This window comes from Ambystoma mexicanum, chromosome 5q, assembly GCF_040938575.1.
Source record: "Ambystoma mexicanum isolate Mex_15411 chromosome 5q, UKY_AmexF1_1, whole genome shotgun sequence".
Classification (NCBI taxonomy): domain Eukaryota; kingdom Metazoa; phylum Chordata; class Amphibia; order Caudata; family Ambystomatidae; genus Ambystoma; species Ambystoma mexicanum.
The window spans coordinates 780,841,383-780,864,490 of NC_090933.1; the positions used below are offsets into that span (position 1 = coordinate 780,841,383).

General features: G+C 44.0%; 1 protein-coding gene across 13 annotated transcripts in view; it reads right to left on the reverse strand.

The window, feature by feature from the left end:
- Positions 1-10,006: 10,006 nt before the first annotated feature.
- The window catches only part of PAG1 (phosphoprotein membrane anchor with glycosphingolipid microdomains 1), an 846,294-nt gene continuing 833,192 nt past the window's right edge, over positions 10,007-23,108 (reverse strand). For all 13 annotated transcript variants that reach the window (XM_069621261.1, XM_069621265.1, XM_069621260.1 and 10 more), the window contains one exon: positions 10,007-11,634. In XM_069621261.1, the coding sequence (XP_069477362.1) occupies positions 11,266-11,634 (369 nt within the window). In that variant the 3' untranslated portion in view covers positions 10,007-11,265. The remainder of the gene's footprint in view (positions 11,635-23,108) is intronic.

The window sequence follows — 23,108 nt, forward strand, 5'->3', positions numbered from 1 at the left end:
CATAGCCAAAGTCGTGCAAGGAAGGTTCCAACAGATCTGGCATCAATTCAACATTTGGCATATTTCAAAATATGTGCCCAAGAAAGGAAATGCTGCAGGGAACTAAAAATGGTCAGTCAATAAGTAATCTTCTCTTGTGGAGTTCTCACAATTGTGATGAATCAGAAGACATAATGTATCAAAAGTGGCAATCACTTCAACATCAAACTAGCAACAAATATTTATGAGAGCCCAAATCCACTATCGTGCCTCCGCACATCCACCACCTAATGAGGAAGAGCAGAGGAGGAAGAAATGGCTTGAGACGGGGTAACCGCCTCTACAGAACTTGTAAAGATTGTGTGCGACCAAGGACAGACTAGAGATTTGAAGGGAGTCACAGAATTTTGCGACACAGGGTTTGGAGGTGCCCTATAAAAGGTGCCTCAAATACCGTCCCAAAAGGTGGCATTTCAGCATTGATGGCCTGGTGGCAAGAACTGGGTTAGAAGTGTTGGTACACAATGAAGAAAAAGTATACAACAGGAAAGAAATGGTGCTGGTGCAATGGGAAAGGGAAGTGGTGAATTGCATTAGGGATTGGCCTTCACCAAATTTTAAGAGTGGGAAGTCGAACATGTTTTCAAGAAAATGCAACTTGAGTTTGTGTACAATGTGTTGGTCATGGCAATGGAAACCCATATTCTTAAAACCGGATTTTTGCCATGAGCTGAAACATTCCCCAAAAACATTGCACCACTAGAATGCCCTCAAAGCTCTGCCATTATTGCCCACCTAAGTAGCAAATTTAAATTAGCACGTTTAGTTAAATTTTGAAGTGTTTTGTTCCCCCGAGTCCCATTTCCTTATCAAATCCTCCAGTGCCGTTTGTGCGTAATGTATATAATGAATTTCGTGTATTACCTGAAGTGAACTAGTGTAGTCCTTTTAAAGATCGTTGCTCATTTATCATAATGCACTTTTTTGCATTTTAATGAGTGACCCCAAATCAGCTTAATCAGATACTCTGAGTTAATTGAGCTCATGTAAAAGACTCATTTTAATTTCAGAATTGCTCAAAATGGTGGCCCATAACCATGTATATAAGGGGCCTGTTCAAACTGCATGCAAGTCCTTGTGAGTGAAGAAGTGGTACATGGACATTCCACACAAATTGCTAGGGGCCATCCTTTGAGTGGCAATCCAGTTCTCTAAAATAGAGAAGACAATTGAGATTAGTTTTATGCCAGAGCCTGGGTTAGCAGCATATATATTAAGCCATGTCTGTTTTTGATAAATACATTTTGATAGGATGCCCATAGGCTGCATTGTTTTCAGTGTCCACAGTATTCATACCATGATAGCTATTCCATGAACAGAGATTTGCTGAAATGAGATCAATATACTATATGCTTCACTGAGTTGGGATTTTGTTTTCCCTAGTCATTGGATCCATTTCTTTGAAGTTGAGCCTAGCTCGATAAACCAAACCCCTGTTTCCCTCAATATGCCTGTACACCCAGGATCATCTGAGTTTCTGCACTGTGTTCCTTGGCCATATTAAAACTCATACATAAACTGGGTCACCACACTCAAATAATTGTGGGAGTGGGTCAGAGAACAGTTTTAACAATGCAGAATAAGAAATAAGTTATATTGAAATAAAAAATGGAGCATCCCAAATGCATGTACGAAGACCGTGAACTGTCAAACAAATGAAGAGAATTAGAATGACCCTGGGCTAGTCAGTGGGCCTCTGATAATGCACAAGAAAACTATCTAGTAGAACGATTATAATGAGATAAAAAGTCTCATTTAAATGTATTAAACTCCCCAGTGCTAGCTGCAGAATAAAAGATGAAAATGGGCCCTGAAGATGATGTGTAGAAAATGTGCATCCATTGAGAATCACCATTTTTGACGGTGGGCCTTTATAAATTAAGCTGTCTCGGGAGGCTAGCTCAGGGGCACTTCTTGGAAGCAAGAAGACAGGAGCAGCACAGGTTCGATCCCTGGGTCTGCGCTTAGAAACCTCTGGGTATTAAGCCTGTTATACATAACCTATCATATCATATTAATTTAGGATATGTATAAAACTATAGGATATATATATAAAACTACATAGCAACTAGTCAAGTTGCTGTTTAAAATATGCAATTCCATGAACCAGTCACGATGTTTGATAATGCATGTTGGGACTTGTAGTCTGGTTTTCCAGTAGCAGCAATCAGTAGGAAAACAACAATGTTTGTTTTGTGGTGGGCATAGCTGCACTCATACGACCAGTAGGAGTAACAAGGGAAGGGTTTGATTTGTTTTGCGGGTTTAGAAAAAGATTGGTTACTTGAAGTATATGGGCTGAAATCTAATTAGTTATTCTCCCCCACAGGTACTTATTGCAAGTTTGCTGGTGGCATGGTCTGAAGGTTCAGCAACACAGCATTTAGAGGAAGCACTAGGCGCAACCCCTTCATAATGGCTAAATGACGACCATCATTAAAATGGATGCTTGAGACGGACAACTTTGTGACGGTTTCATCCAACGGTTTGTAAGGTTGGATGAACGCCACACTATCCCTTACGTGATGAGGATTTTTCTGCCTTTAATAAACTAAACGAAACACTCCAACAAAGGATATCTGTCCCTCACACTTACACATACATCAAACAAGGAAATACATGGCAGTTCCAAAACAATTACTGAATTTGTAATGTAACCTCAGTCTCTCTTTACAACCTGGGTAAATTCCCCTTCTACAGGTTTTGAGCTGAATTCTGCTTCACAGTTCAAAGAAATAAAACAAGGAAATCTTGTTTTGCAACAAAGTTCTGACACAGTTCTTTGTAAATTCAATTGGTCAACAGAGAGCTCCAATACTCTGATCTGTGTGATCCGACCTCCGACGGTGGCTTCTTTTACCGTGACGGAAAGGTTTGCATGGGAAATGCACGAACACAAAATGTTCGTTCATTTCCCATGCGAACCTATTATTAAAAACGCTACAAAACCACACCCCCACCGACACCCACAAAACACACCCCAACACACCACCAACCACACCCCCACGCACACCCTACTTACCTTGCACCAGTTTCCTTTCACTTTTGTGAACGGGAACTGGCGCCGCTGGGTCCTTTTCTTTTCTTTTTTTTGTTGTTGTTGCGGGCAGCTGCAGGGGTTTCCCCCTGCAACCCCCACTCACTAGACTGTACAGTGTAGTGAGCGGGGTGTTGCGGGTGACACCCCTGCAGCACCCTGTTTTTTTTAATCATTTTTTTTTTCCGGGTGTGCTGCAGGAGCCTCCCCCACAACACCCACACACCATACTGTATAGTATGATGAGCGGGGTGCTGCGGGGGACACCCACGTAGCGTTTTTCTTTTTTAAATGCATGCCACCAAACGTTCAAACTTTTGGTGTTTGAACCTTTGGTGTCATGCATTTACAACCTTTTGTATAGGTCGAACTTTTTTTTTGGTAATTTCTACCGATACCCAATACTCTGATGATTCAAGAAGGCAAAGAAAAAGGCTCTTCTTCCCAATAGGATTTAGAACAACTTTGCAGTTCATCAATAGCAGCAAGGAATCTTAGTCAGGATGATTTTTCTACAACTGATTAGTTCTAAGGAAATACAACTTCTTGGTAGCAGCTTTACCCAATCTTTCTTCTGTGACAGAAATACTTAAATTGTCTGTCAGGACCACTTTGTAGCACTTCTTTGACGTCCACATGATTTACTCCCATGCCAGGCCCACTAACTCAGTTTACACCTGGTCTACTCCCATGCTCGGCCTACTCCTTCAAAATGTTTGCCATCCGGGTACACTCCCCTGCTCCGAACAGCGTTTCACAACAAGTGCTCTTATAGTTAAGGTCAACTGACCAGAGATTCACAGCAGCTTTAACAATATGCAGCTTCAAAAGTTTTAACAACTCTTTAGGGGAAACAGATTTCACAGGGAAGCTCTAACACTTTTCAGTAAATTATGGTCCTCTCCTTGTGAACATATTTTCCCAGAAAGGCAGACTTTTTGTCATTTTTCTTTCCCCATTGCACAGGTGACCAAATACTGACAATCATAGGATCTTAGTCTGCCTCTTTCTCTTGGCTTTGGCAATGTGAGATTATACCAGCATTTTCCCTATGCTGTACAAAATATGGGCAACGGTTTCACTACTTGTGGATCTTTCATAAGCCCCCTTTTGTCGTTGGCAATATCGGTTGTATGTCTTTGCCTTGACTTTAGTAACTTTTGGCTATTAAATTCCAATATCATTGCTCCAAAGAGTAGCTGGGTTTTCCATGGACTCAGGTTTAAAGTTACAGTCATTTTGTTTTGTTATACAAGACGCTGCTGCTCAATGGTTCGGGATTAAAAATTGCTTTGCAAACCACTTTCACTCACACGCGAGTGCTGTGTACACTGCTTTTCAATTGATCGGTATTCAAAAGTAGCTTCATAGTAACTTTCACTCATGCACGAGTGCTGCTCTTCTGCTGAAACCCTGCCTGGGATACGCGAGCGGGTACGGAGCGCTCCAGGGTCACAACCAGCATGTGAACTCACTGGGTAAGGGGCACGCCTCCTGTCCCCTCGCTGCTTACAGGACTTCTTCTGTGGGTCCCCGTGACACGGAAAACTACTTCTGGTAGTCTGCCTTCGCTCACACCATCTGGAACTGGAACCCCGGTTGCTCGGAGACCCTCTAGTGCACGTCAGCCACCAGCAACAGCCACAGAGAAACTAAAGCTTCCCTCGCCTTCGCTTCCCGCTGCACAGCCTCTGCACTTCTGGATTTGAGAGACACAGACCCCCTCAAGACCGGCAGCTGCTTTCTGCCGTACAGAGGTCCAAGCGTCTTCTCTCACTTCCAGCTTCTGCCTGGGCTACCTGCAAGAACCACACTGCTGCTTCTTCTCTGCTTCCTCTGATTTTCCAACCTTCTCAATTGCCTGTGCATGAGGGGGACTTTTAAGCCCCCCTGTCTCCCTCCCTCAGGTGTGAATCATTTGAATGAACGATCTGATCACTCATGCAACATTGTACCTTTTTAGCCCTTTCCCTCGTCCCAGTACTTAGGGAATCATGGGACTTGAAGTCGCAAATGGCAAGGTTTTTCGAATTTGAATTTCACTTTTAAGCCCAAGTCTATTCTTTAGAATATTCTTAAAAGGAATATCACAAGGATTATTTACTTGGCCTGATTGAAAAGAGGAGGACAGTTCTTAGGCCATTCTTATTCACAGATTTCCTATCACTATACCTTTGGGTGTTAGAGAGGATATACGCTTTACAAGTTTCTAAGATTTTGGATGGGTGTTTATTTCTCCCAAGGTCTAGGAGTTGATTGTGTTCACCCCTATTTATACGTGTATTTTGTGGAACGACAGGAGGATTATTACATCACGCCATTACATACTTTGGCATTAAAGAGACATCCTCCCTAGAGGAAGACAGACACTGTCTCATCCCACAGAGTCTTCTCATTCCACTGGGCCTTCTCTCCTCCCAGGTGATCCTACCACAGAACACCACCCCGAAGGTCAGAATCAGGAAGAGTCTGCCTTTCCCTGTCACCTGGGAGGAGACTTTAGGCAGGGGTGTAGTGAGGAGTCCGTAGGAGTCATCACAGCCCCCACGCATACATCAAGCACTTCAATAATACATCAACAGTGAAAAGCCAGTGGAACATTTTTGAATTGTGATAAGGAAAAAAAGGAAAGAAATAACACCACATGTCACAGTTGCAGTTCCAAAGAATGAACACTGGTTCTCTTCACTTGTTTTTGTGGATTATAGAATTCTGATGTTGACTGAAAATGCCACCGAGCATGCCACTGTGAGCAACATGGTGGACCTTTCAGAAATGTAGCAGATTCAGTGACCTTTACTTGCATATAGCAAAGAATGTATTCACTTGGACTTTGCTTTTTGGAGCGGCATGGTTTTGGAATCGAAAAGCATGCAAAACAAATGATGTTATGTTTCTTTATTGTGTTACCCCATCAGCTTTTTGAGATTAGGGGTGTATTTCTACAGTTACCTGTTAGTACAAATCCTTAAGACATTACTGTGTCCGCTGCTTTAATAACTCTAGAAAGTGTATTATTGAATTGTATGCATTGTCCACAAGGCTGTCTGGGGCCTGGGCCCGCATTACATCCAACTCTCCCTTCCTAAACACCTTCCTTCTCGAGCCCTTCACTCAGCTACCTCCAACTCCCCGACGTTCAGACGCTTCTCCAGGCAGAGAGTTGGAGGGAGATCTCTCTCCTCTGCAGGGGCTTCCCTCTGGAATGTCCTCCTGGCCCCTCTCAAACTCGCGCAGGACCACCTCAGGTTCCATAAGCAGTTCAAGACCTTCCTTTTCAGTTCTGCTTTCTCTCTTGCTCTCCCTTACTGACCACCTGTCTGCAGCGCTAGCTGGTTGCCTGGCTACCCTACGAACTCAACGGGCACTAGGCTTCCTCCATGTACTGCAAGCACCTGCACTGCCTCCATGCCTCTGCGCACTTAGGGGCTGTCTCTATAACCCTGCAGTCCCCCACCCCTTTTTTCTGCACTTCCCATAGCGGGCTCCCCCCGCTGCACTTACTCCGAGCAATTGCTGCCCCTGACCGCACTTCCCTTTCTCCCTTCCCCTGGCACAAGGACTAGTAAGAACGTTTGTTTTCATCCTCCTTATGTCTCCCTACCATGTCTTGTCGTGCCTAGAAACACTTCTGTACTGGCGCGTTATAAATAACTCATATCACATCATATCATATTCAAATGCAGTTTGGGTGATGAGCAGAGAAAGTCATTTGCATGGCGAAACGTGATTCTAAACATGTGTTCAGAGTATGTTTTGCTCTGGTGATCCCATACATCCCCAGCAGAGGCGTATGCCCTGGTTGATTGCCACAAGAGCATTTATATGTAACAAGATAATGTCGGAGATGACGTTTTCGCAAGATGGCCATGGAAAACAAACATGGGTTCACAGTGATATTATATGGGTATCTACTGTGCCCAGACCTAGTTTCAGGAAGCACAGAGCACTTTACAAGTCATAGGGGAAGTACACAGTAAAGGAAGCAGACCGTAAGGGGTCAAATTAAAAAAAGAGATAACAATGGGGGATTTGGAAATTGGCTAGAAAGGGCTTGACAAGCAACCAGGAGAGGAAACCGGGGATTGGGGGAGCGGACTGCCCAGTCACAGGTTAGTTAGGGATTGGAGGGTGTGTGGAACTAAGTTTAAGGGAGGAGCCATTCCTTGAAGAGGGGGGTCTTGAGCACCTTCCTGAAATGTTGAATATAGAAGCAAAGGGTGAGTCTGGTGTTGATGGGGAGTAGATATCACAGTCTGGGGGCATATAGAGACAATTTGTGGCTTCTGGTTCCTTCCATTCTGCACTGGTGGAGTAAAAAACTACAAAAAACAAAGGGGGTCCTGGGAGTCCCTCTGCCGGGCATTAGTCCCAGTTATGAGTGACTTGCCCAGAGTCTTTAGCTCACTATCTTTCAGAGGAGAAATAGCTAAAATGATGCTAACACTGGAGTGTACAATCGATCACCATGCCAGGCAAAACACAAAATAAACAAACGTATAACCTGCGTAACTCCAAACCCTATGTGAGAGCGCAGGGTTATAAACGCGGTGTAAGACGGGTGCTCGAAAAGCAGGTGTGATATGGCATCAAAACACGCTGCGTTGGTGGATGATGGGGGCACTGATGCGGGACAAATTATGACCTAGTTTAAACCAAGCAAAAAACAAAGGGGGTCCGGAGAGTCCCTCTGCTGGACATTAGTCCTGGTTACGAGTGACTTACCCAGAGTCACTATCTTCACAGAGGAGAAATAGCTAAAACATATCAGTCTTTGTCCTGCCCTAGGGCAGTCCAGCATCAAAATGCTAAGCAATTCTCCTCTGAACAAGAGTACCAACAGCAACCCCCGACACTTGTTTCGGTCTGGTTGGACCTCATCAGTAGGATGGAGATGTGCCTCTCTAAGAATAGTGAGCAAGGGGTCCACGTCTGGATTCCCCTAGTAACTTAGGGTGAGACCCAAATTTACTTAAATATGCAAAAAAAAGGGGGGGTCCGGGGCACAGGCTGGTAGAGAGAAACTCCCAGAACCCTCCTTACTTATGCATATTAAGTAGCTTTGGGTTTTCAACCTATCTTACTAGGCTAATCCATATGTGGAACCCTTACTCACTGTTCTTAGAGAGGCACAGCTCCACCTCACTGACGAGGACCAACCAGGCCGAAACACATGTCTGGGGTTGCTGTTGGTACTCTTGTTCAGAAGAGAATTGCCTGGAATTTCGCTGCTGGACTGCCTTTGGGCAGGACAAAGACTGATATCTAGTGGAAATATTTCTCTTGTGAAAGGATGGTGGAAGGATGGTGAACTAAAGAGACTCAACCCCGGGACATAGGCCGGTAGAGAGAAACTCCCAGAACCCCCCCTTACTTATGCACTGGTGGAGTTCAAGTCTGCACCTGGTCTTGTTTCAGGTGTATCATAGGCACAGTGGTCAAGACAGTTATGTCCTTTTTCACTTTGAAGCCTTTCCAGATGAATAATCGTTACACAATGGTTGGCAGAATATCAGGGGGGCAGAATACAAGACACTCCAATGGTCAGGTAGGTGTTTAAATGTGGGGGATAGTGGGGTTGAGGCAGCAAACACCAGGAGTGGAAGTGGCATCCTGACCACAATCAGCAGCTGTGGCCGTAACAGTGATTATTGTCTGGAAGGCTAAATAGGGGTTGGCTGTCAGAATGCCAACATTGCAATATTCTAATATAATGTTTATGTGTGGCCAGGTAACCTCAAATTAATACGGTTAAGGAACAACAAGGGATACAATAAAGGTTATGACATATGATTACAGCACAGTGATGCATGGTCAGCCAAGAGGGATTGAAATCAGACCATGGTGGCCTGAAGGCATTTACTCTGCTTCTTGCAAGGTGGAGGTCTAGAAGCTAGCTGTTTCAGAAATAGCTATAATTCAAGCAGGGCTCAAGTTAGTAGGATGCTGTCCTTTCTAAGATTAGAAGCTCACAGGTGATGTTTGGAAGAGGCTGGTGATTTCAGAGTTTCAAGGGGTCGTGGGAAGTTTTTTTAGTGAGCTAGTTAACTATCTTTTCTAACAGACACAGGTTGTGTTTCTGTTGAAGAATGATTTGATGAAATACATGCTCAAGAATGGATTTATTACATCGGCAAGATGGGATTGGACAGGTAGATTGCAGTGTGATTTAGGAAAGTGCAGGCAAATGTTTATGGCTAAAGAACATCACTCTAATCACTGGATTTGCCTATAAAGGCAAAGTCTATGATCTGTGGACTGGAGGAACACATGCAGATCAAGTCCAAGCAAAGGAGACCACCTATTCAGCCAATGTTGGATCTTATCCGCCAGCTTTCAATGCCAGGCTTCTGCAACACAAAGAGAGGGTGAGAAAGAGTGCATCAAACATCATTTGTTCAGAGAACTCAACTGAGTGGCTACTGAGCACATTGGACCATTACACACGTATTTTTCCACAGACCTGAAGAACAGTGAGTAAAATAGAATGAAGACATGATTAGGACATGTTCATGGGCCTCTGGCTTACCTGCATGAAGATTTCCACTTTCAAAATACCTACCAGATGGTACTAACACCATCGATAGGAAAGTGAGTGATCTAGAGAGGCCAGTGACGCTTGCAGAATTCTTTGCTCGTTCACTCACTACTTGCATACTCACATCATGCACATTATACAATGGTTATTATTCTACGTGGCATTATTGCATGAGGCTGACATTGAAATGATGTAGGTACGATCATGTAAGATATTTGTGCCCAGTTGACAGTGAACCCGTATGTATAGCCCCATCATTTGCCTTTGTTGAAGGCTGAAAGAAGAGGCGCAAATGAAAGGAAGTAAAAGGAGCATGCATAAGGCCATCTGATCCTTTGAAACTATTCAATATTATAGGGTGAGATTTGTGCAAAAAGTCAAGCAATCAGCCCTTTGATTTGATTTGCTAAAGGTTTAATTTTTTTTTTATATAAAGCAGTTCATATTCCTAGTAGTACAGACGTTGTTGCAATCCACCTGGAATTCAGCAAATCATGAAATCGTCTCATAATAGATTACATCCTAAATGAGAGGTGTGACCACTGTATACATTTTGCTACAAGGGTATAGGGAAATAGTGGATCATACATTCATTCACAAAATACCATCCGGTAAATGACATCTACTGTAGAACAGTAGATGTGGGGAAATGATTTGATATTCACCATTTGAAAATGTGCAGAATTTTCCCAAATGTAGAATTTATCTTAATACAATTCATCCAGACATATGTGCAATAGAAATACATTTCGTAGGTTGATCTAAACAGTCGTAACAGATTAGTACCTGATATGTAAGAAAAGTCATGCATGCCTCTTATGTTAAGCACACTCGAGTAACGGGAGTCACACGGATCTTCCAATTTCTTTTGGCAGCTATTCTAAACGTTCTGTGGAGTAGAATCCTCGTGTTTTAAGGCTACAGTTTGCATTTAGTACCATCCCATTAGGTTTTAATTATGTACCAAACAATTCCATACGTACCACTAATGTATAAAGCTTTAGATTCCCAAATACACGTGATCTGACAAAAGCACATTCAAGTACGATCCTTTGGGTGCAGGTCACTTCGGAAGTACCGTTGTATTGAGTAAAACCACCATTGACAAGGAATTAGTGCAAACTATATTGTCTGCCCTACTTTGGTCAAGGTGGTATAAGGACAAGCACAATGCAAGGTAATACTCTGAATTGAGGCAAGGGATTCCAGCCACAATGATGTGTACTTTTTTCTGCTTGATAGAAAAAGTTACTAATATCTCCTGTAGCCTGAGTTGAGACCCCAGGAAGCAATAGAGAACGTCAAGTTCAGTGGCCATGATGCTGAATGGTTGAACGTTGAAACAGCAATGCTGAAAAAACAGACCAATGCAGCATTGGAGTAGGAGGGCGGACTTTGTTGTCAGTGGGTACTGGTTGTATGACAACCGTCACATTACTGAACTCTGTCAGCACACGGAATGAAGTACCACAAAAAATATATGTGCTCTTGCCTCATAACACAGAAGACGTAGACGAGCAACACCAGGCCTCCTCTTTATGCGGTAAATGATTTCCAATCTTCATTCCTTTCTGAGAAGAAAGTTGTGATAGATAATGTTTTGGAAATACCTGTGAAAACTGTTTGCTGTAATGCCTTACACTCAGAGAGATTAAAGTCTGGTAACATCACCATTTTGGTTCAAGTCCCCAATACTTTCATAGTCACTTTCTCCCTGTGGAAGAGAAGAGTTGAAATCATTGGGCACGGGTGCTGTCCTTTCACCATCCGTAGTCGCAGATGTGACTACTTCATATTCTGCATCTGCTGAATCCAGCTCTTCATATGCCCTCAGTGCCGAGTCTGGCCCTACAAATACATGTGGACTTTTTTCAAAGTCTCTGACCGTAGCATATAGCTCACTGCCAACCGATGGTGATCTCCGAGTGGCGAGATCTTGAATGTAGGCATAGTTGGCAAGCTCGTCTTGAATCCTGATGGAATCTTCAGGTTTCTGCACAGAAGAATACATAGCTGCAATCTAGAACATAAAACATCAGTTTAGGAAAATTACTTTCCAAAGGAATAGTAAAATGACATATTCCATCAACAATTACAATAATGGACATTATTTAAGGACCAGCAACGTTGTCAAATTTTCATTGCTAAAATGAGCAAGTCTAAAATATTGTATTTACGCATGAACACACTCAAAAGCCTTCAGCATCAGTTCAAGGTGTTATTTATTTAATGGACAGGTAGTAATTAGGAGATATTCTCACTTAAGTCACATTGATCTTTTGTTATGGCCACAGGCAACTTTAATAAATGCTAAAAGGGGACACTACATTATCTCTGATGTATCAATGTGTGCTGCATTCTGTACAGCTAATCACCAGCCAAATGTTTTTCAATGTCAGAAAGCCAGTAGATACTTAAAACACCAAGTTCTGAGCCTAGACCACAGTGAAATCACTATATCATTAAGACGTGCTATCGGCAGTGGACATGGCTGGTAACTGCCCGCAAGCTAGGACCAGGTGCCTGAGGGCTTTGCAAGGACTCTGGGCTGTGTGAGGCAGGCATGGTATCAAGAGATGATATATAGATTTTCAACAATCTTCATTTCAGAGGTCAGGATGGGGAAATACCTAACTTGCCATAACGCGAAGGTGGGAATCTTCCCAAGGAAAGGTAACTAAGGGAAGTCCAAGTCTGTCAGTCAAAAGTAAAACTTTGCCTGCATCAAAACCTATGCTTGCCCTCAATTTTACAGAATAATAAAACCTGTGCTTGCCCTCAATTTTACAGAATAATAATAGAGGGCATGCATAACGTGACACCAGGCTTCATATTGTAATCTCCATCACATACCCTCCTGGAACCTTCATACCTGACTTTTTTACGTGGATCAGTTGATCCATTACCTGGTCAGCCTCCAGTAGCCATTGCTTGGCATCCGAAATTCTGTCCATGCAACCTCACAGAGAATGCTTATATGCCAAAACACTCCAATGCTTGTGCATGTTGCTCACATATGGCTAGCGTCCTCTTACACAGACTATGCTAACACCCTATACCTGGGGACCTCTGTGGCACAACTTAGAAAACTCAAATGGGTTCAAAATACTGCAGCAAGGCACCTTCTTGCCCTAGACTCAGAACACATCACACCCGCCCTTTGTGTCCTTCACTGGCTGCTGATTGGGTGACGATCCACCTACAAGGCAATGTGCATCACTCACCAAGCACTACACCACAGGACCAGAATATGTACAACACAAACTCGCACCCTACAGGCCCACTATAAACCCGAGATCAGGCACAGCTCTCATCATCACAGTCATGAAATCGACAGAATAAGGGGATCTTTCTCCTTCCAGGCTCCCACCATCTGGAACTCTATTACATTTAGCATACGCTGCATAGAGACATGGCTCTTCCCTTCTGCATCCTGACAGACCTAGTCCCCCTCCTGGGTGGAGTATCTCCCCCAGACAGGATGGTGGGGGCACCCAGCGAGTGTCTGGAGGAGACAACAAGGCAGTGCCTAGCCTGCACAGAAAAGATTACAGTTAATCTGTATGATACGATCCGCATAACCGCATCAAAACTAGCCATCAGCCTTGATTCACTGGTATGTATAGCCCTCCATCACAATGGAACATAGCTGTATCCCTCCCGGGGTTCGGCCACCCACCAGCATACATCTGCAATACTTACTGCTCAACTTACTTCACAACACACATCACCACGGTCATTAAAATGCAGCCGAGTCCCGCAAAATAATTTGGTCCAGTTGTGCACATAACCAGTCTCCTTGACTCGCCTACTATCCTGACAGTCTATCACAGCACCCACCCATTATCCAGATCTCCATGCATTGCTATCAGGGACTTGGCTACCCCCTGCCTACCTTTGTGCAGGGTAGAAAATGCACACACGCATTCCAGAATCCCCCTTCAAATCTCACAACTCTGACTTTGGTCCTCCAAAGGCGCTCAGCCCACAGCACTTTATGGCCATACCAATGGCAGTAAGACTATATAAAACCCATATAACATAAATAAGAGTGCAGAAATAAGGCTTGAGAAAGGTGTTGGAAAAATGCCTCTCTATCCCTAAAGCTAAGGGGGGTTTCCCTACCTCAAAGCCAACAAGTGGTATTGGCCAAAACTAAAATGGCTGTCATTGTCGCGTCCCAAATAGTCTACATCTGTCCCTAACACTAATAACTTAAATCAACTATGCAAGGATGATCTCTTCCCAAAGTAAAGTGTTCATTGTAGGTTCAACCAACAAAAAAGTTCCCAGTCTCTCGGGTAATCCAAATTGATGAAAGAAAAAGTGTTCACAAATCGAACACTGCAACACTAGGATTGTGCTCCTTTCCCCTAGACTCCTTGTTCTACTTTCCTTTCTTCTGGGCTCCTCAGCCCCGTATCTTCTTAGGTGCATCTGACTGAGTAATTCACAAGAATATGCATCTCAGATTCACAGTTCATCATCCTACTAACTTGCCACACTTCCCTACCAAGCGTAGGTTTCCTTTTTAATTAGTCCTTTTCACCTAGAGGGTTTCTTGACCCACTTATTTTGAAACTCTCATTATTTAGTCCTTGTGGTTGCGGGTCCTAGATCCGCAATATTATGAATGGCTTAGTTTACTCTCCTGTCAAGCAACTTTCCCCTCATGAACTATTGCTCTTACTCTCAGGGTCCAAGACCATCGTATTCCTCTTTACTTGTAAGGCTTTTGTCTTTCATATTGGTGAAGGTCCTAGACTCGCAATGTAGGGTTACACCAGCTTGGTTTACTCCCCTGCAGAGCATATCATTTTTCCTTCTCGAGGCTCTGGTAGCCGATGGGGTCTGCAGCAGCTCTGAAGACGTCTGGCTCTTCCCGGCTGCACGTTCCCTCTCTCAGGTGCTTTGCTGCAGCCTGGAATGGCCAGAGGTTCGACTTGGCAGCAGCCTGAGTAGTCCTTCCGTCCTGGTCCACGTCTGGGTTCTCCTTTTCCTCTGTTCACGGCTTCCCTTGTGGCTCTCATCTGTTTGCTTGGTGCACGGCTCTCACGGTTCCTCCTCGGAGGATAGCTATCTCCCAGCGTCTCAGTTGAGCCGATTTTAAACTCTTGCGCTGGCTTGTTGTATTGCTTTGGGCCAATCACATATTGTGAGAGGCTAGATCGCTCACTCTGGTTCTCTAGAGAGATCGGACTCCCAGTCACCATCTTCTTCGCAGTAGTTGTATTAGAATCATGTGTTAAATACTTTCTCTTCACAGGTGTTTTAGTCCTGTCAACTTTATTAGATTGACTGGCTTGACAATCGAACAAATTGGCTCTGGTTAGAGAGGGGGAAGGAGGATTTGGAATTGGAGAAGGGGTTGGGTGTATTGAAGCGGGTGCATACCACATTTTCTGAGAATGGTCGTCCCTGATGCCATAAGGGGCTTCCTTCCCCCTGTGATCCTCCCTCGGTTCACCACCACTAAGGGGACTATTGTACTGTGGACAAACCGCACTGGCCCCATGGGAAAGATACCCCCCTAGTAGGGACGACATCACACAACACAACATAATGAATGTTAATCTGCAGTATCCTGCTTTAGCACTGTGCATGAATATTTGATTTGGAATGTATATTGCGCATATCCTTCCGGAACCAAGTAGAGACTTGCATCTAGGTGCGGAGGTCCATTCAAGCAGCCTATTAAATTGTACACGGGCAACCACCACAACAGACCACGCAGAGGGATATGTGGTGCTCCCGGTCTGTTCGCATGTATTATCAGCTGTTCAAGTTTTGTTCTGCTCCCTGCAACATTTGTTCAGCATACACTACTGTGAGAGCCACATCATATCCAGTACAATAATACATGCTGCCCATCCTTCAATATGTGTGTGTTTTCTGTGGCTCATTTATTTTCTTACAACCTTATACTGACTGTGCCAAGGTCACTTCAGTGGCGAGGAGGGGTGGGCTTGTCAGACATGCATTAGTCATCTGAAGGAGCGTCGCTCTCATCTTGGACAATGGCACTCAGAGCACAGGAGTTTCAGCACCATCCCTTTTACATCTCTACCCAGTGACTGTGCAAAGCTGCGCGACCAATCTTCCTGTAAACTCCATCTGATCTTCATGTCCTATGGTCACAGTCGATTATAACCTTGGAGAACTACAAAGACACTATGGATGGCAGCACATTCAAGAAGCAATGGAAAAATGTGGTTCTGGCCAATGAGTGTAGAGACACATACACAGAAGTGAGAACCATGGATAGAATGAAGATTCAGCAAAAATGGAAATACTGTTTTCAAAAGTCAAAATGTCTAGATCTCACAGTAGATTGCACATTTCTAATAGCAAGAACTGCCCAACATGAGGCAAGGACTGTGTTGGATGTAAAAAGAAAGCACACCATTTCAAGTTGTGGGATACCAAAACCACAAACAATGTGGCAGTAGTGGAAAAGTAGTTTAGCTAGGAATCAGTTGAAGTGGTGGAAGCAAACTCTCAACTGGCCCTCCTACTATCAATCAAATCCTCCAGAGGTATGAGGAAGAAACCGTTCTGCACTCTAAAACTGGATGGCTTTCCAGCAACTCTCCTGTCACATTCCGGCTCCATTACACAATCATTTTAGAAACTGTGTATCGAGAACACTTCCATCAGATCAGAAAATCAGATCACATGAGTACAAGGAGTGTGAATTTGAGTTCAATGGCAGATTTTACCTGGGTAAATTATATTTCAGCGAGACTGGTCCATAAATTATAGTGTGGCAAGACCAGGGTAGAGTTCCACACATCGAGATCTTTGCTGTGAGAACCAAGTGCTAGTGCTTCACCAACCTATCTGTGCAGATAATCTGCACAAATATGAACCAGTGTTTCAGTAATGGTTAGAAAAATACGGCCCTATGCCAACAAAATAAAACTTACGGATGACGTGGGCCTAGTTTAACAGAAAGTCTGTCCAGTTCCCTCACAGCAAGAGAAGAACTACGGGTCCTGCTTAAGTGTGTGCAAGAAGATAAGTAATTGAACCAATAGAAGCAACTGAAATCGGGAGTGCCATAGTTCTCACAAAGAATCATGTTAATGGTTTAAGATATATCGACCTACACAGTCAACACAAATATAGTGGTAGACCAGTATCCATTACCCAACATAGCAGATCTCATTCTACAACTGAGCAAGATAACCTATTTCACAAAGCAAGATATCAGGAATACCCATGTTCAGATCAGTCTTCTGCCAAACTCCAAAAATCGAACTTTCTTGACATCTGAACTGCATGCCATTTTACCTATTGTCTGTCGAGTCAAATAATGACTCACCTTATCCAAAACATACAATACATATTCTATTTGTAGGATGAGGTCCTTGTGTATGGCAATTCCAGAGAACAACATGATCAAACTTGACAAAGTGCTACGCAAAACCAGCAACCGTTGTCTCACATTCCACAAAGAGAAAATTCAGTTCCTACAATGGTCAGTGGAATATCTGCTGAGACCATTTAAAAGAAAATAGCATGGCTGCAAAATGCATCTTAGTGATTGCCGTTCCGAAAACGCCCAACCAGGATCAACACTGCTCTTTCAAGAGAATGGAAGAATACCACAATACGTTTGTAAGGGACTTTTCAGAGAAGATGGAATCATTTAGGGAACTACTTGAAAAAATAGATTTGCTTACTGTGGCTACTTACAAGCTTAGGTGCAGAGTTGGGAAGGGCATTTGTACTCTAGGTAAAAGTCTGAAAGCCATCATTAGCCTGAATTCATAGTGTTTACTCCACACGCCTCCCTCCCCCTTGTCATTTAAGTCTCTTTTACTGCATTCATTTGTTGGTGTTAATATTGGCTGAAAACTGAGCAGGGATCCCCATGAGCACTTGCATAAAAGCTATGGCATTGGACAATGTATGCCAACATACCATCTAGAAGAGCTGGATAGCCCTCAAAGTGGACAGAATACAAAACTCATCATTCCAGCACGAAGACAGTAGGATGGCAGGACTGCCACATGACATTAAGAGTGCTAAATAGGGCTCTTGACAAAAGACATGATTAAAGTAACAGACCAATGTAAGAACCCCAAGCAACAGAATAGAGCCGGACAGTCAAAGTGATGGACAGGGGCAGTTGATCATAAGACCATATAAAGGCCCAACAAACATGATGTAGATGTAGAAGGGGAAGAAAATAGAGCCAGAGCAGCAGAAGAGGAAGCCAGAGGAGCAGTAGGAGAGGCAATAGTCCGATGCAGCACAGCCTGAGACCGGGACAGCGGAGGGTCATGAGGCAATATGACAAAATGGCCAGACTACTAGTGAGTCCCCTGAATTCCTGAAAAGTAATGCAATTATTGCCAGTGACAAGGCCGCCATGTCCCTTATTGATAGTAAGACAGTCACAATATTTCTTATTGATAATGGGAAGGAAACCATATCCCCAAATCCATTAAAGGTGGGTACTACAACCCTTGGATCAAGAAGAAAGGGGCAAATTACTATCCTGCTGGCTGGATTACAAACTAACGAGCTGGGTGCTATATCCCTGTGAAGATGACCAGAGTCAAAAAGCGGGTGTGGGCTATTTCAGTGTGCCACTGAATTAAGCCAAGAAGGAGAGGTGCATTTTATCCGTGAGGCTGTTAAGACGAGAGGACATGAGGGAGATCAGTATCCTTCTTGAGAGAGAAACCTGGCATCTAGAAATTTGAAACATCCTGTAACTGTTTATTTAGAAGAATTTTACAGAGGAATTTCCTTTTTTCCAATGGATACGTAGATCCCATATGCATTAAGAAATCAAATGCTTTAAGATGGATTGAGGATGAAACTACAGCCCTTGTCGCACATATTTTGTCAGTCCCCCACAAAGGGTATTGTGATGAATTGTGGGTATTCGTCCCTTCTCCCCAAGGGGGAGCCACCCCTTTGAGACTAGGGATGTGAGCCTTCTCTGCAAGACCCTCTCTAGACATCTGGGTAAGTGGGACCTCAATGGGAGTGACTCCCCCTTAGGGGGCAAGGACTCCCTTCCGATCAGGAAACCGCTGGGTCAATACCATATCCGCCTAAATGGGACTGCCAGCTAAAAAGACAAATCTGTAATCTTTATAATTGGCTTCAAGCAAAATGGGAACATGTCAGCCATACAAAGACAAAGGAAATGTCTCTTTAAAAAGAGACGTGTACATTACTGGGACGAGTAGCTCTTGGGAGGAGAGAACATAGTAAGCAGCGGAATCCCCCTGATGTGATTTACGCCTTGGCGAGGCGGAGCAGAGAGAAGTTAAAGAGCCCATGACTGTTGGAACGGCGAGGAACGCCAGACTGAGACGCCAGAGAGATGAGGAATCCTGTAATGGGAGAACTGTTGCCGGAATGGGAACCAAAGAGACAGCGGAGAGATGAGGAATACTGTAACGGGAGAATTGTTGCCCGAATGGGAACCAAAGTCCCATACCATGTGGAAGCGTGACTGCAGCTGCATTTTGGTGGATGAAGGGCACATCTAACGACGATGAGACTGCCTGAGGAGGGAGTGCTATGAGCTCCCTACTGCCCGCATTTGTAGACTGCATCCTTCTGCAGAGGAGTTGAGAACAAGACCAGACACAGAGAAGAGGAGTTTGGAAACAGAAAATCTGACTGTGCACTGAGACACCCGTGGTTCCCCTGCATCAGAAGTAGTACTGAGGGAGAACGGGGAAGGCAGCAGGGGCAACGTATGGGAAAAAGGTACACTTAATCACAAGTATGAAAGTCAACCCTTAATTGAGCAGAATTGGAGTGATGTGAAGTCTATACAATGCATGACGAATTACGCTTTATGGGAAAGCTCTAAAAAGTGGAAGCAAATACCCTGAGAGGAAGGGAGAAACCACCAGGTACAGAGCCTTAAGGAGAGGCGAAAGCCCACCACAAATCTCTGTAACAAGTGTTGTGAAAAGAGAATCCATAGTTGGTATAAAGTTATACAAAACCCAGGGAAGACTAATCCTCAAGAATATAAAAACTAGAAGACTAAAGACACAAGAGTGAGAAAGTATTCCAAGGGAAATTGTCGTAAAGAAAAGTACAAAACCCACAAGTCTATGTGAAGAGCTACAGGAGCTCCTAAACAAAGTCTCAAGAGACTATTAGGGAAGATAATTAAAAGAAGTACATATTCTAAACAGAGACATCTGGTATCAATTATTCCAGGATATAAGACACTGATTGAAAGAGAAAGCCGCTGAAATGAAGGCAAGAAGAGAAACTACCAAAAGAAGAGACATTATTTTGGCCCCTTTTGAGTTATTCACATTAAAGGTAGAGGCAGGTAGAATTAGGTTTGGGATGGAGGACAGTTACTTTTGGGCTTCCTGGTGGCCGATGAGCACCTTTAGTTGATTTAGATAGGTAGTGTGATCCCTTTAGTAGTAGGGAAAGATAGGCCTGTTGGGCTGGGAGCTTTTGGACTGGTGATTCCTGTGACTGGTCTGCGACTACCCTGCAACTGCACAGCTTCGGCAAGAGGAAGCTTGCATTGCCGTGTAACACGCTGCTGAAAGAGCTTGTGTGCTGAGTGACTGTTCACACTCCATTGGGAACTCACTTAGCCCTGCCCAGATTGCTCCGCATCCTGTCTCCCGCCTCCCGCCCGCTCTCCTCCCACAGCTTCTTTCTCAAAAGCACCGGTGAACGCGCATCTCGCGCCCGCATCCGAAGTGCTCCGGAAGTGTGACTGTTGGGCTGGGAGCTTTTGGACTGGTGATTCCTGTGATTGGTCTGCGGCTACCCTGCAACTGCACGGCGTCGGCAAGAGGAAGCTTGCATTGCCGTGTAACGCGCTGCTGAAAGAGCTCGTGTGCTGAGTGACTGTTCACACTCCATTGGGAACTCACTTAGGTGATTATTGTTAACTTGCAAAACTGTGGGTTTTGCCGTGGGTTTTGCTGTGTCTTGCTGAGCCGTGAGGGTGTATCCCACTCCCTATTCTCTTTCCTTTCTCTCAGCCCTGCCCAGATTGCTCCGCCTCCTGTCTCCCACCTCCCGCCCGCTCTCCTCCCACAGCCTCTTCCTCAAAAGCACCGGTGCACGCGCATCTCGCACGCGCATCCGAAGTGCTCCGGAAGTGTGTCTGTTGGGCTGGGAGCTTTTGGACTGGTGATTCCTGTGACTGGTCTGCGACTACCCTGCAACTGCACGGCGTCGGCAAGAGGAAGCTTGCATTGCCGTGTAACGCGCTGCTGAAAGAGCTTGCGTGCTGAGTGACTGTTCACACTCCATTGGGGACTCACTTAGGTGATTATTGTTAACTTGCAAAACCGTGGGTTTTGCTGTGTCTTGCTGAGCAGTGATGGTGTAACCCACTCCCCATTCTCTGTCCTTTCTCTCAGCCCTGCCAAGATTGCTCCCCCTCCTGTCTCCTGCCTCCCGCCCGCTCTCCTCCCACAGCCTCTTCCTCAAAAGCACCTAGTGCACGCGCATCTCGCGCGCGCATCCGAAGTGCTCTTGAAGTGTGCCTGTTGGGCTGTTGGGCGGAGCGGCGGAAGTAAGGAGCCCCCCTTTTCTATCTAACAAGTAAAAACCTGTGTGCATTGAGCAACGGGATTGTTAACAATAATATTCCAAAGCATATGACTGACCTGTGGGGCTGTTAAGAGCATTGTGTTCCACTTCATTGTTTTCCTTCATTTTGCCTTTCTGTAAATAAGCAATATATTGCTATCTTTTGTGCTTGCTTCGGAATGGTGAATGGGTTAAGAAGTGGTAGGAAACTGAATAATTTACAAAGCAGTGCAATGTCCAGTAATACTGATTATGAGACCAGGCCTGTACTACTATCTGCTGCACCATTGCCCGAGCCTCCTGCTATGTCATCAGAGGTCATAAGACTAGATGCTGAAGAACAAATAGGTGTAACTTCAATTATTCCACCTTTAGATGTAACATTTAGGACTCTGGAAGAAATGGGTATTACCTCTAAGTTTAACGTGCTCATCCTGATACATTGCCCCAATCATGATACTGATAGTACTCTAACAAACAAGAAATGTAAGTTAAAGGACCTAAACAACAGTAACCAAATGGGGCCTTCTCAATATACTCTGTCACAAACTTGCGACAATGGTATGTATAGTCCTACCAATGCAATTAACAATGATGATACGGTTGACTGTTCATTGATGGGTCCGACAATTGAGGCAGAACTTGGTAAACGTATACGTCTTTCTCTTGGCCCTTCCACGCCAGTTAATCAACGACTGGTTGGACGCGAGGACGTATTTATGTTGTCCACTCCTGCCAAAAAAAATTAAAAAAATAAAAATAATAACACTCTACCTAATTATAACTCTGATGTTCTGGGTGGTGAAAAGTCCAAATTGGTATGGGAAACTGATCACATCTCAGATGCATCACTTATCAAACCTATGGTAAATTCCCCAAATGCAAAGAGTGCTCAAATTGCACTCAATGAACGCATGACCATAGACATTCAGGAATTTCAATGAAGCCTGAACGATAGAGATAAGGAAATCTCTGTTAACGAGGTCCGCTCAGAGAATATTACTCTTAATGTACCATCACTAAGTCCTGATTTCCCGGTATTGGCAAGAATCTTGGACCTACTTGACAAAGAGCATGAGCACTCGCATTATGAGATTGGTATCATGAGAACAGCAATTAGTGAACTCACAAATAAAACTAACAGAATTGAAGGTCTTTTGTTTGCATGTGATGCTGTGGCCACCCTATCTGAAAGACATACTACCAGGAAGATCATGGTTGATAGTGCTAACCAATTTGATGGAATTTTTGGCATCCCACAAAAACAAACACGATCCTTTGCCAGTGTGTTGATACCAATTACTCAACACTCGACTTATACACAGACCGAAGAGAACGTTGAAGAAATATCTAAAGTGTTAACTTCTGTTAAAAGGATTGAATGTCATCTGGAGCAATTGAAGGTTGACTTTGGTTTTGTACCTCCTTTGAGTCAGATCTCTATTCTTGCAGAGGAGGTGAGTGACAACGTTATAGAACTAAATAGTCCCTCCCCTCTGACTGACCTGATTGATCTTTCTGAAGAGTGTCTAGTCAGCAATTCACCCATTCAACTTGATCAAAAAGAAAATGACGTCCTACCTAAGCATAAGACCGTTCTAACTCGTAAAGAAAAGAGACTTGCTGAGAGGGCAATGAAAAGGAGGGCTAAAGCATTGGCACTGACAAAAAAACATGCAAGGGCAGTGTCAACTGCCCCACCAAAAATTCCGACTACTATGTTAGAGAATGAGGTGGTCATTGACCTCTCTCAGTTAGATGATGAATCGAAAGCTTTATTGGACGTAAATCGTCCCAATACTAACCAGGAACTGAATAAGACAACCAATAAAGTAGGGTCTAAAAAGAATGATAGCAAGACCACTACTGGAAAAGGGGGGATAAAGGATTGCAAAATTATAACACCAAATAGTCCGATCCAACTTGGTATCCTGATTGGGG